The following is a 14,220-nucleotide window of genomic DNA, read 5'->3' as shown; positions in this document are numbered from 1 at the left end:
TGTTTGACCCTTGTTTGGAAGCCAGACTTGGTTCAGTCGTGTTCTGTAACTCACTGCAGCATGTAGGCCAAGCAAAAGCTGATTGCGTGGGCCAGAGCTGGGCCAGAGATATTTTGCTATATGGGAAAAATAATAATAATAAAGGTTTTAAAACAGCTACAGTAAGGTCAACGTTATTAGTCACCTTAAAAATAGTTGTTTAACTTGCTTTAACCTAATATCTTCCAAAATAAATAACTTGGATCATAAAATGATAGTAATATATAACTGAATAAAAAAATTCAGAGACAAAAAAATTGTAAGAAACAAAACATGATAATATTTATCATATAACTAATGACAACGGCGGTTCATATCCCCTGATAAATAAGGGACTAAGCTGAAGGAAAATAAATCAATAAAATAAATCATGACAACTTATCCCTATAACCTGTAGTACATCATCCCTGATATGAGATATTGGCTCTCTTACTGATCTCAATATAATGCTGATATTTATTGGTATTTCTTCATCAAACAGTGTCTCCTCAATTAGATCACGAAGATGACAGTTTTCCATGTGGATTTGTATCCGGAGACTCAATTTCTAAGGACAGCTACGGACTAAGCTGGATAAGCTGAAAAAAAAAACACAGGTTTGTGGTTGTTTGTATATATATATTTTTTAAAATGTCATAGACCAACACTGATATTACAGCTTTAATATGTAACACCAAAATTCTCTGTAAAGTTGATTTGTGCTCCCGCTTAAAATTTCACCATCAAGTGCTTGCATCTCTGGTTTTGCAGTCTTGTCCCCAAAAGGTCAAACAGCAGTAGAGGACAGACTCCAGCAGATGTTCAGCCATGCACGGGGCAACTCTTGTATTTATCCTCACTGGGGTGCTCCTGTATTTGGTGATGGGGGCTCTGATGTTCAATTATCTGGAGGTCGGTTATCAAAAGGAACACTTTGACCTTCTGCAGACCACCAAACAGGAGTTCCTCGGTAACTATACCTGTGTGGACCCAGAGAATCTAAACAAGTTCATCAATGTGAGTATACTAACACATTTTTACATTCAATACATCTGGGCAGTTGTTTTGTTTAAAAATACTGATCTGTAGTTTTTCATTCAAAAGAATTGTGCTTCCACTCATAAATCACTGGTAAACTCCACAACAAATGCCAATTTTGTAATTAATTTACCAGTTTTTGTTAAAGCACTAGGGTCAGAATATATCCAACCAGCTAGAAGGAGAATCACAACATTGCAAACTTAAATTTGAAACAAATAATAATATGAAAGTTTGACAAAAAAATGAAAAGTACCAGGCTGTCTTTATCTCTTTAATGAGGGAAATAGCTTCAATCGCATGAAGCTCTGTGAATTAACAACAGTGGAAAAATACAATAACAAAAAATCTATTCCAAATTCTCTGTTGCATCTATAAAATCAATAACAAACAAACAAACTCCAAATGCTGCTAATAAAATAAAACATATCTGCTCAACAAAAACAAAATCAAACAAAAGAAAGCCAGAAAAAAATCATTGTTTGTGAAGAAACGATTGGAGAGGTTCCCAAAGTCTCCTGAATTTGTCCTGTTTGTGGTTGAGGTCATAAGTTAATTTTTCCACAGAAAGAATGACAGCTGAGAATTCCACATGGAAAGAGTTGGAATTTGAGAAGTAGACCATTTTATAATCATACATTTCATACACTGTAAAAAAATCCGTTATTTTAAGTTTTTTTCCCCGGACGTTAAATTACAGAAATTTACCGTAATATAACAGACAATAAATTACAGACACTTACCGTAATATAACAGACAATAAATTACAGACATTTACCGTAATATAACAGACAATAAATTACAGACATTTACCGTAATATAACAGACAATAAATTACAGACATTTACCGTAATATAACAAACAATAAATTACAGACATTTACCGTAATATAACAGACAATAAATTACAGACATTTACCGTAATATAACAGACAATAAATTACAGACATTTACCGTAATATAACAGACAATAAATTACAGAAATTTACCGTAATATAACAGTCAATAAATTACAGACATTTACCGTAATATAACAGACAATAAATTACAGACATTTACCGTAATATAACAGACAATAAATTACAGACATTTACCGTAATATAACAGACAATAAATTACAGAAATTTACCGTAATATAACAGACAATAAATTACAGAAATTTACCGTAATACAACAGACAATAAATTACAGACATTTACCGTAATATAACAGACAATAAATTACAGACATTTACCGTAATATAACAGACAATAAATTACCGAAATTTACCGTAATATAACAGACAATAAATTACAGACACTTACCGTAATATAACAGACAATAAATTACAGACATTTACCGTAATATAACAGACAATAAATTACAGAAATTTACCGTAATACAACAGACAATAAATTACAGACATTTACCGTAATATAACAGACAATAAATTACAGACATTTACCGTAATATAACAGACAATAAATTACAGACATTTACCGTAATATAACAGACAATAAATTACAGACATTTACCGTAATATAACAGACAATAAATTACAGAAATTTACCGTAATATAACAGACAATAAATTAGACATTTACCGTAATATAACAGACAATAAATTACAGACATTTACCGTAATATAACAGACAATAAATTACAGAAATTTACCGTAATATAACAGACAATAAATTACAGACATTTACCGTAATATAACAGACAATAAATTACAGAAATTTACCGTAATATAACAGACAATAAATTACAGACATTTACCGTAATATAACAGACAATAAATTACAGAAATTTACCGTAATATAACAGACAATAAATTACAGACATTTACCGTAATATAACAGACAATAAATTACAGAAATTGATCGGAAATGAAAATGTAAAGAAATTTTGTAATTTAACATGCGTTATTTTAAGGTAAATATCTATAATTTAATGTTTGTTAAATCATGGTAAATGTCTGTAATTTAATGTTCGTTATATTACGGTAAATGTCTGTATTTTAACAGCTGTTATTTCATGTTTTGTTTTTTTTTTGGCACCCAAGCTGCCAGAAAAAACCCGTAAAATAACGTTTTCTTTAGAGTGTAGCCAGAAATGTAGGTGTTGTAAACAGAGGTTTGAGTCCAAAAGGTCTTCAGGAATGTCATTCAACAAAAAAGGTGTAATTATTAACTTTAATGCTGCCTAACTTCCATCAGAAATGTCCTGCTTTGTCATTTTTTTTGTAAAAATAAAGTGATGGTGTTGAATTGTTTTATCATACAGCATCATCATCCGTCTATATATTTTAATTGCTCTAGATCAGTGTTTCTCAACCACGTTGCTGGAGGACTACCAACACTGCATGTTTGTGTTGTCACAACACTTAGTCTGTCACACCCATTACAGGTGTTTCAGTCTCTGCTAATGAGCTGAAGATCTGAATCACGTGTGTTTGATTAAAGAGACATTGAATATATGCAGAGCTAGAGGCCCCTCAGGAACATGGTTGAGAAACACTGCTCTAGATAGGCTGCTTCCTGACAAGTCATGAATTTTAGATCCAGCATCGTACAAAATATGCTAATCAATGGTTGTTGACATATATAAATTACAAAGATAATAAAGCAGTCATTTTATGGTTTATTCACTTTCAACTTCCATTGAAAAATTCAGCAGTGTTATAAAGCACACAATTACTACAAAGAGAGATATTCTCTATATCTGGTACCATTTCTGAACTACCTCAAAAACGTTATCTCAATTGCTGTACTGCTTTTACTACTGAGAAAATACACATCCGAATATTAGGAATTTAAATAACTCATAGTCATTAGGGTGAGGCCTGGTTTAGTTGTGTTAATAATAGTGTGTTATCAAAATAGTAATGCTGCCTCACAGAACTAATGTACTGATATGCATGAAATTTACATCAATAGACATGAGTAACATTATATAAACTTTCTGTGTCATATTGGGTTGTGCTCTTATACAGTTGAAGTCAGAATTATTATCCCCCTGAATTTTTCCTCCCAATTTCTGTTTAACAAAAAGAAGGTTTTTTCAACACATTTCTAAACATAATAATTTCGGAATCAGAATCAGAAAGAGCTTTATTGGCAGGTTTGTTCACACATACGAGGAATTTGTTTTCGTGACAGCTTATATAGTGCAACAAAATTACAGAGACAGGACAAAATCGGATAATAAATATATTTAAAAATAGAAGCAACTAGTGACTGCAACAATATACAAGCATTACTATATATATATAAGACAGCATTACTATATACAACATTATATGTGCAGCTCTTGTGTGCAAATTGGCATGTAAAGTGTGTTGTGAAACAAGTGGATATGTGTATGAAAGTAGTGATGTTTGTTTCACAATTATTCTCATCACGTGTTCATGAGATGGATCGCCTGAGGGAAGAAACTGTTTCTGTGTAACTGTTTAATAAATCATTTCTAATAACTGATTTCTTTTATCTTTGCCATGATGTACATAATATTTTACTAGACATTTTCAAAGATACTAGTATTCAGCTTAAAGTGCAGTTTAAAGGTTTAACTTTTTAAGATAATTAGGCAAGTCAATGTATAAGTGGTGTGTTCTGTAGACAATCAAAAAAAAATATATATACTGCTTAACAGGGCTAATAATATTGACCTTAAAATGTTTTTATTTATTTATTTTTTAACAAAACTGGTTTTATTCTAGCCAAAATTAAACAAATAAGACTTTCTCCAGAAGAAAAAATATAATAGAAAATACTGTGAAAAATTCCTTGCTCTGTTAAACATCATTTTGGAAATATGAGGGCTACAGGAGGACTAATAATTCGACTTTAACTGTATGCTCTTATAAAACCATATATCAGATTAAACTGAAAAGGCTTTAAATGAGTGGTCCACTATAATACCATATTTTAAACTTTAGTTGATGTGTACTTATGTAGCTTTGTGAACATAAACAACATCTCTGAATGTGATGCTCAAAGTTCAATAAAACGTTGGCTTTTACAGAGTAAGCTTAGCAAAGCCTACAGCAAAAGAAATTTGGGGACTACAAAAAAATATATCCAGTTTAGTGAGATCACAAGGGCTTCCAGTTATGTGTGTTCACCATGCACATACATCCTGCGCAGCGAAGGGACCTGGCCAGAGGCGCTGTAATGTTAAAGCAGTAAACGCTAAAATGCCATCCAAATGCTATTTCCAAAGAGTTTCTTCTGTTTTTGTATTTGGGCTTCCAAAGGACATGACACAAAGAGAGAAGTGTTTTCAATTTAATTTTAATTATGTCCCAGAGAATTATAAAATACTATATAGCTAGCATTTGATAAAGGACATCTTCCAGAATCTTTCCCAGTTCAGTGCTGGATTCAGCTGGATCTGTGTGCTCTTCTTTTTTCTGTCTGATTCAGGCAGCTAACGCTGCTAACAGCTACTCTGACTGGACTGTTTACACAGCGCAAAAGCGTGCGCTTGTAGGAGCGTGACATGGAGCCAATTTTTGAATCACAGCACATTTTGTTAGCAGTCCAATCAGAGCCTCTTAAGGATGGGCCTTTCAGAGGAACTAGGAAATTTGACAGCCATTTTCATGTTAGCAGAAAAGCTGGATATAATAAGAAAAATATCTGTAAGATATATGAAAAAAATAACGTAATTTTCTACAAGTCAAGCAAGAGCACACATTGCTTTGCATCTTATAAACACAACCAAGGCTTAAAAATACACTGTGGACCACGCCTTTAAAAAGTTGTTGCAGCAGGAGTACACAAGCTGTAAAGGCATAGCCTCTTTTAGAAAAGGGGTTGGGAACTGCACCTCATTTTGCACTTAAAGAGACACAAAAGCTGTGTTTTTGCTTACACTCAAAAAGGAGCATTTACTGCATGGGATAATATATGATTTGTGAGGCAACTTTACAGAAACTTTCAGAAGACACCTGTGAGATATATTACATCTTGTAAAAAACTGTAATAGGGCCCCTTTAATAGCAAGGCAAGAAAATGTCCAGATCCCCTCCCTGCGGTCCACCCAATCCGGAAACTAGAATATCAAATTTATCTCGGAGCTTCCAGGTCATAAATACTACTTGAGGGGCTGTTCTGACTTGGAAACATGTTTACCATAGTTCAAAAGCACGTATCATTTCACTGCTTTGACCTTTATCATGTATTATGCTCATTGACAACAAAAGAGCATCATGCAGAATCTAATTACTAATCTTTTCTCCACACTCTACTCACTGTTTCTAAATAGATACTAGCAACGGTAATGAGTGTTGGAGTTGACCCCACCAACAATGAAACCAATTTCAGCACCAGCTGGGACCTGGCCAGCGCTTTCTTCTTCTGTGGAACCATTGTCACCACCATCGGTACAGGATTGTCACATCACTGGCTGAACATACCTGCATGCTAAAGCCAGAGCCTCTGCATTCTGGAGATCATTGGCACTGTGTGATGTCTAAAAATATCTGCCATCAGATCACAGCAAGTGTTTGTCTGTGGTCCAGGTTATGGAAACATCTCTCCAAAGACATCGTGGGGTCAGTTCTTCTGTATCTGCTATACACTGGTGGGCATTCCCTTGTTTGGATTTCTGTTGGCTGCCGCAGGAGACCACCTGGGGACGTCGCTGAGGAACGCCATTGCTAAAATTGAAGCGCTTTTATGGGTAAATAATAATGGTGATGACACACACATGCACACACTCATGTGACAATCGTTAACATTTACAGAGGAGTTCACTGAATGACCTAGGAGCTATGGAAAGAAGAAAAAGATTTCAAAGGCTCAAGAAATTGGAAGGAAATAGGATTCAGCTTGGCATTTGGAATAAGATTTATAAAAATACAATTAATGTGACGATTACGGAACTTGGATGACAATAATAGAGGTGTAAATGTTTTGAGCTTGTCCACTTTTGACCACTTCAGTATAAAATGCTATAGGTCAGATTGCTCTCACAGCTTAAACACTCATGTTGTCCTGTTGTTGAAGTATGGAATTTTTCCCCTAAAAATTTCATGACTAAACTATTCAGATTTTTTTTCTCAGAACTGCAATACATAAACTCATAATGGTGTTTTTTTAATATCACAGTTGTGAGCTATAAATCGTTTTTTCTCAGAATTACATGATAAAAGCTCAATTCATTACGAACAAATTACAATTTTGAGTTTTTTAGGCAGAAGTCAGAATTGTGAGTAGAAAAGTCAACTTGTTTCTAGAAAATTTGACTTTTTTTCCTCACAATTACGAGTGGGTGTACAGTTAAAGTCAGAATTATTAGGCCCCTGTTTATTTTTTCTCCATTTTCTGTTTAATGGAGAGAACATTTTTTCAACACATTTCTAATCATAATAGTTTTAATAACTCATTTCTAATAACTGATCAATTTTATCTTTTCCATGGTGACAGTGAATAATATTTGACCAGATATTTATCAAGACACTTCTATACAGCTTAAGTGACATTTAAAGGCTTAACTAGGTTAATTAGGTTAACTAGGCAGGATAAGGTAATTAGGCAAGTTTTTATATAACAATGGTTTGTTCTTTAGACATATATCGTTTAAAGGGGCTAATAATTTTGACCTTAAAATGGTGTTTAAAAATGTAAACTGCTTTTATTCTAGCTGAAATAAAACCAATAAGACTTTCTCCAGAAGAAAAAATATTATCAGACTTACTGTGAAAAGTTCCTTGCTCTGTTAAACATCATTTGGGAAACATTTAAAAAATAAATAATTCGTATCTTCTGATGGCTACTTCCAGCAGGATAACACACCAAGTCATAAAGCGTGAATCATCTCAGACTGGTTATTTGAACATGACAATGAGTTCACTGTACTCAAATGGCCTCCACACTCACCAGAGCTCAATCCAATAGAGCAGCTTTGGGATGTGGTGGAACGGGAGATTTGCATCATTGATGTGCAGCCAACAAATCTGCAGCAACTATGTGATGCTATCATGTCAATTTGGCCCAAAATCTCTGAGGAATACTTCCAGTGCCCTGTTGAATCTTTGCCACAAAGTATTAAGACAGTTCTGAAAGCAAAAGGGGTCCAACCCGGTCCTAGTAAGGTGTACCTAATAAAGTGGGGAGTGTGTGTATAAAACAAGTTATTTTTTCTTACCATTCCTGATTCTAACACAGGGTCACAGTGTTCATAGCTTTTCTATCATTTTTAATTTCTCCTTTTAAGTTCATATATTATTTGTGCAAACTTGATCCACGATATTAGAAAAAAAAAATCTGAAAAAGCTCATAAAATCAACCGCTCATTGACCGTCCCCCTCAAACAAATTAGAAGTGGTCAAAAATGGATAAAAGAGCTGGATGAAAACATCAAGTGTAAACAGTGTGTCTGTCTCATCTACATGTTAAATGCCAGGTGTAAACAGGCCAAATGTCTTTATTTTCTCAATACAGAAATTTAAGGTGAAACCGGTCATCGTGCGTGTCATCACCTCAGTGCTGTCCATCCTGCTGGGCTGCGTCCTCTTCATCTTTTTGCCAATTTTAGTCTTCCAAGAGATTGAAAATTGGTCTCTGCTGCAATCTGCCTACTTTGTGGTCATCACCCTCACTACTGTGGGTTTTGGAGACTATGTTGCAGGTATCCTGAAATTTTTCACTTCCATGTTTAATGACTTGATGACTAAAACTGAGATTAAAACCCCTACCTTGACTTTTGACTTGTTCAAGGTTCCTGGAGGTTAACCCAGCCTTAGCAAAGATCTAATTTAACCTTGTACGTTCTTGTTATTGTAAACATTAATAAACAAACCACTGCTGTCATCTTGTGGTAAACATATAATGGGTTAAATCAATAGTCTGAATCCACAATTGCCTGCATTAACATGCCACTTGATTTGGTTTTCAAATGCCAGAACCGAAACTACAAAGTGACTTACAGTGCTAAACATCTTACTTCCCCCTTAACTGAAATATATGTTGTTCCAAACCTGTATGATGCTCTTATGAAGAGAAAGATATTTTAAAGGACATTTTGACCACATTATTGAGGTCAGTGGGACCCAAAATATTTAAGCACCAAAACGCCCAACATGGTGGTGTTAAATTAATCTATGCATGCAACTTGATTAATTTAACTGGACAATTCATCTGACGCCATAAAATGATTTGGTATGACGAACACTCATCAAATATGACAAGACAACACAAACCTCAACTGAATTTCGCAATTGCAATATTGTCTCATATAACTGCAAGTTAATTATTCATAATTGAAACTTTACAAATCTTATAGTTGAAATTTTATATCACACATATTTGAAAATTGCTGCTTTATTTCTCAAAGTAACTGCCATACATCTCAAAATTATGACTAAATCCCACATCTACTACTTTGTCTTGTATCTATCATGATTCCAACTTTAAATCTTACATTTGAGACTTTATATTTCACAATTGCTACTTGGTGCTACTTGTAACTGTGGCTTTACTTCTCATAATTGTGACTATGTCCCATAATTCCAACTATCGCACAGTTATCACACATTTTTGTCTTCTAATTCCATATGTTAAGCCTTGTTTGTCACATGACCATTTTTGCTCTGTAATAAACTCTGAGATCAATTGTAAAAATTAAATATATGCTTCAATTGGCTTAACTTAATGCTACATTATTGTCCATTATGGAGCTTGAAAGTTTAGAGTCTCATTCATTTTCATAATATAGACAAGAATATCTATATTTGGGTTCCACAGAGAAACTAAAATAAAAGAAATGTGGATTACATTAGGATTAATATTTGAATGAACCATCAATGCACCTGTCAATCTCAAATTCCATCATTCCCTCACTCGTGAACAAAACCCCAAGATACTTGAACTCCACCTGGGGTATGGACTTTCCTCCAACTATCTCCAGGTTGGAGGAAAATCCATACCCCAGGTGGAGGAGTTTTGTTAAAGAGCGGGGGAAAGATGGAACTTGAGATTGACTGGCGGATCGGTGCAGCGGTAGCAGTACTGCGGGAGATGTATCATTCCATTGTGGTAAAGGAGCTGAGTCGAAAGGCAAAGCCCTCAATTTACCGGTCAATGTACGTTCCTACTCCCACTTATAGTCATGAGATTTGGATCATGACTGAAAGGACAAGATCTCGGATACAAGTGGCCAAAATGAGTTTCCTTCGCAGGGTGGCAGGGCGCACCCTTAAAAATAGGGTGAGGAGCTTTGTTACCCAGGAGAAGCTCGGAGTAGAGCCGCTGCTCCTCCACATCGAGAGAAGTCAGCTGAGGTGGCTCGGGCATCTGTTTTGGATACCTCCTGGACGCCTTCCTAGGGAGGTGTTCCAGGCATGTCCCACCGGGATGAGATCTCAGGGAAGACCCAGGACATGCTGTAGGGACTATGTCTCTCGGCTGGCCTGGGAACACCTCCAGAGGAGCTGAAGGAAGTGTTGGGGGAGAGGGAAGTCTGGGGTTCTCTCCTAAGACTGCTGTCCCCGCGACCCGGCCCGGGAAAAGGAGATGAAAATGAATAGATGAATGAAAAGAATTAATGAATAAATCATCACTTTAATACTTATAATAAATAAATAACTCACTCTTTATGCATTTTGTGCATCCATCAGGGGATGGCATCAAGGGTGACGACGGTCGAGAACATTGGTACAAGCCTCTGGTGTGGTTCTGGGTTTTGTTCGGTTTGGCCTACTTTGTTACCATTCTCTCCATGATTGGGAACTGGATCTTGGTACTTACGAAAAAAACCAAAGCTGAGGTAGGCATGTGATTAATATTTGATGTCAGATTAATTTTTTATAACCAAATGCCTTGTGGAGTTTATGAATAAGGGCAGTGTCTGGTCAAACTCCCTGGTCAAACTCAGCACTGCAAATCAATTGGGATTATTAATTTCTCTCTCACTTCCCATCCCTTCTATCTCCATGATAACCTTCCTTCCATTTTCCACTCATATCCGTAATTCATCTCTTCACAACTCCTATTAACCAAAAAATCTGTGTCAAATTTCAATCATTCTGTTCCTGGTGGCATACAAATCTCTCCATAACTCTCAAGCCTTTCCATTTCTCCTGCCCTACTTTCTGCTCTAAGATGGAGGGGTTGCGAGCCCATGCCTCGGACTGGACTCAGAACATCCAGAACATGTCTGTGGATTTCAACATCGCCGGAAAACTTGAAGATCCCTTCAAGCGCAGCAGGAGAAAGCGCCATCACAGGCGACACAAACGCACCGGCAGTCAGGGTGAAGTCGGAAAAGATGGTAGAGAGGAGAATGAATCTGAATCCGGCTCCTACTCATCAGATGAGTCTGAAGGCAGCTCAGAGTCAGAGTCAGAGGCAACCCAAACTGAACGGGTCCCGGAGGGTGGAGGAAGCGTTGCTGCTAAGGAATTAGAGAAAGAGGAAAAACTCCACGCCATCCCCAAAGATCCCATCCCCAAAGATCCCAAGCCCAAAGATCCCATCCTCAAAGATCCTATCCTCTCACAGCCTTTGGATTACTTTGGGGAAAATCTTGCATACATTGATGAATCCTCAGATGCAGGGAGCAGGAAGGTCCACCTAGACCCCCTGCTGGATTTACCAGACTCAAACCCAGACAGGCCCAAAAGGAGACGTCAACGGAGACAATTGAGAAGAGATCAACCAAAAAACAAGTCCCCCCAAACCAGTCCAAATGAACCAGAGAATAGAGCGCCAAATGGAGACATTCAGCAGAAAGATCCTTCTACGCCAAAGGTGTGAGTGTTAGAGTGTTGAGGAGGATTGTAGTTCCTCAAAAAAAGCCTCTTTGGAATAAACTTTAAGCAACTGCTAGCTTTAAGATATGCTGTGCTCCACTGTGACGGTATTCTCAGATTTTACTGGGACAAACAAAAAAAACTGTCCATGTGCCTAAAATGCAAAAGGGGGGAAGAAGAATCAGGTCATGTCAACTCTTGAATCCCTCAGCATGAGAGAGAACTTTTATTGGATAATCTTGTCTTGTGTACAGGAAGGCCATCGTGATCAGTCAATTAGCGCCATCTTGTGGACGCTGACTTGTTTACAGATGCACTGACTGTCAATGAATGTTTTTTTTCGGTGTGCCTTTCGCTCCTTTCCTAGCGTCGTAATAATTATAAAGGAATGACACCTTCTTACTAATGTTACTAATCCAACTCAACTGATACTTACTGCTTGAGTTCATCAAACTGTAACTTTTCTACTACTGGAAAATAATCTACTACCTGTTTTTGCTTCAAGTAAAAAAGTGACTGTTTTTAAGTTTTCCAAGTTTATACACACCAAGCAGCACTTTATTTCCAACAAAGTGACTCATTCTCATGACTGTGACTTTTAATATCACTGCTACAACTTCACTTTTAGGTACAATTTTACTTCTCATAGTTTCCCTTTATAGCGACGCAGTGGCGCAGTAGGTAGTGCTGTCACCTCACAGCAAGAAGCTTGCCGGTTCAAGCCTTGGCTGGGTCGCTTGCCGTTTCTGTGTGGGGTTTGCATGTTCTACCTGCGTTCGCGTGGGTTTCCTCCGGGTGCTCCAGTTTCCCCTACAGTCCAAAGACATGCGGTACAGGTGAATTGGGTAGGCTAAATTGTCCGTAGTGTATGAGTGTTAGTGAGTGTATGGATGTTTCCCAAAGATGGGTTGCAGCTGGAAGGGCATCCACTGCATAAAACATGTGCTGGATAAGTTGGCGGTTGATTCCGCTGTGGCGACCCCGGATTAATAAAGGGACTAAGCTGAAAAGAAAATGAATGAGTTTCCCTTTATCATAAATGTCATATCTCATAAAAATGACTGAATCCCACAACTGCTAATAAATTTATTTCAAAACAACCACATAACAACATAATTGTATCCCTTAATTGCCACTTTATGTCACATAATTATGACTAAATACTAACTACTTTGTCTTGTCGTTCTGATGACTTTAATTCTCATTACCAAATCATTTCTACTTGAGCTGTCATGATTGTAACTTAATATCCAACACTCGGCACTTTATACAATGGGGAAAATAAGTATTGAACAAGTCATGTTTTTTCATAGTAATAATATTTCTAAAGGAGCTGTGGACGTGAAATTGAACCAGATTTTGGTAGAAACCCAAACAATACAAACATGAAAAAACAAATAAATAAAAATCTGAAAAAGTAGTTGAGTGTAATAACAATGAGATGACACAAGGAGAAAGTACTGAACTACTGAAACATATTTCATACTTTATGTAAAAGGCTTTTTGGTGATGGCAGCTTAAAGACGCCTCTCATATGAAGAATGAATTTACGTAAATGAATCAGGTGTGAGTTTTTCACAGACTTCACAGAGTGTAAAAATCTTGATGGTTCTGTGGGTCTTGTCTATCAAATCTGATCTTTAATTTGTATTTTATATTGGATTCAAGTCAGGTGATTGGCTGGACCATTCTACAGCTTTATTTTCTTTCTCTGAAAGCATTTAAGAGTTTCATTGGCTTTGTTTTAGATCATTGTCTTGCTGAAATGTCCACCCTGGTTTCATCTTCACCCTAGTTTCAAGCTAGTATTAATTTACATTGAAGAAGGGCAGAGGGTTGCTTAATAACTTCTAAGAGATTTCAGCTGCTGTCTGTGCTGCCGTTCTACCCCTCCCTTTCTTCATGTGTTCAATACTTTTTCCATTGCGTCATTTCATTTAATTACGCATAACTTAATTTGTAAACTATAAGATTTGTTTTCTTTGCATATATGGATTTCTTTGGTTGTTACCAACATCCGGTAAAAATTTCAAGCCAACAGCACCTTTAAAAATATGTTTTCTGAGAAAAATGTTGACGTGTTCAATACTTATTTTCCCCGCTTCATCTCATGAGGTGACTATTTCTCACAATTGCTAATAATTGTGACTTCAGAACTGCAGTGTTTTCTTGTAATTTCAAGATTATGTTGTTTTTTATAATTGCTACTTTTTTGTCAAACTATTGCCATTTCAGATCTCCATAGCTTATAATCGTGACTTTATTTTCCCATAATTGAGACTTGAAAATTCATAATTGAGCAAATGAATATTATACAATTGTCCCTTGTTTTGCCTTTACGTTACATCTCACAACTGCAAGATAATTTCCCATAACTGCAATTTCTAGCGTTTTATTTTTTTTACTCTGAGGCAGAAACAGGCTTTAT

General features: G+C 36.2%; 1 protein-coding gene across 1 annotated transcript; it reads left to right on the top strand.

Moving 5' to 3' along the window:
• Nucleotides 1–766: 766 nt before the first annotated feature.
• LOC130214744 (potassium channel subfamily K member 4) lies at nucleotides 767–12,672 on the top strand. The gene is made up of 6 exons (XM_056446553.1): nucleotides 767–1,035; nucleotides 6,305–6,422; nucleotides 6,561–6,721; nucleotides 8,485–8,671; nucleotides 10,659–10,807; nucleotides 11,143–12,672. Exons 1-6 carry the CDS (start codon nucleotides 847–849, stop codon nucleotides 11,794–11,796), a joined length of 1,458 nt encoding a protein of 485 aa, XP_056302528.1. The 5' UTR covers nucleotides 767–846; the 3' UTR covers nucleotides 11,797–12,672.
• Nucleotides 12,673–14,220: the final 1,548 nt, after the last annotated feature.

This window comes from Danio aesculapii, chromosome 21 (assembly GCF_903798145.1).
Source record: "Danio aesculapii chromosome 21, fDanAes4.1, whole genome shotgun sequence".
In the NCBI taxonomy this organism is placed as follows: domain Eukaryota; kingdom Metazoa; phylum Chordata; class Actinopteri; order Cypriniformes; family Danionidae; genus Danio; species Danio aesculapii.
This window is presented reverse-complemented; position numbering and strand designations above follow the sequence as displayed.

What these genes read in the sequence shown, in the direction of transcription:
- LOC130214744 (XM_056446553.1), top strand. Translation starts at nt 847, where the DNA reads ATGCACGGGGCAACTCTTGTATTTATCCTCACTGGGGTGCTCCTGTAT. An exon ending in ATCTAAACAAGTTCATCAAT is followed by an intron (nt 1,036 to 6,304) that starts GTGAGTATACTA and finishes GTTTCTAAATAG; the next exon opens with ATACTAGCAACGGTAATGAG. An exon ending in AAATTGAAGCGCTTTTATGG is followed by an intron (nt 6,722 to 8,484) that starts GTAAATAATAAT and finishes TTCTCAATACAG; the next exon opens with AAATTTAAGGTGAAACCGGT.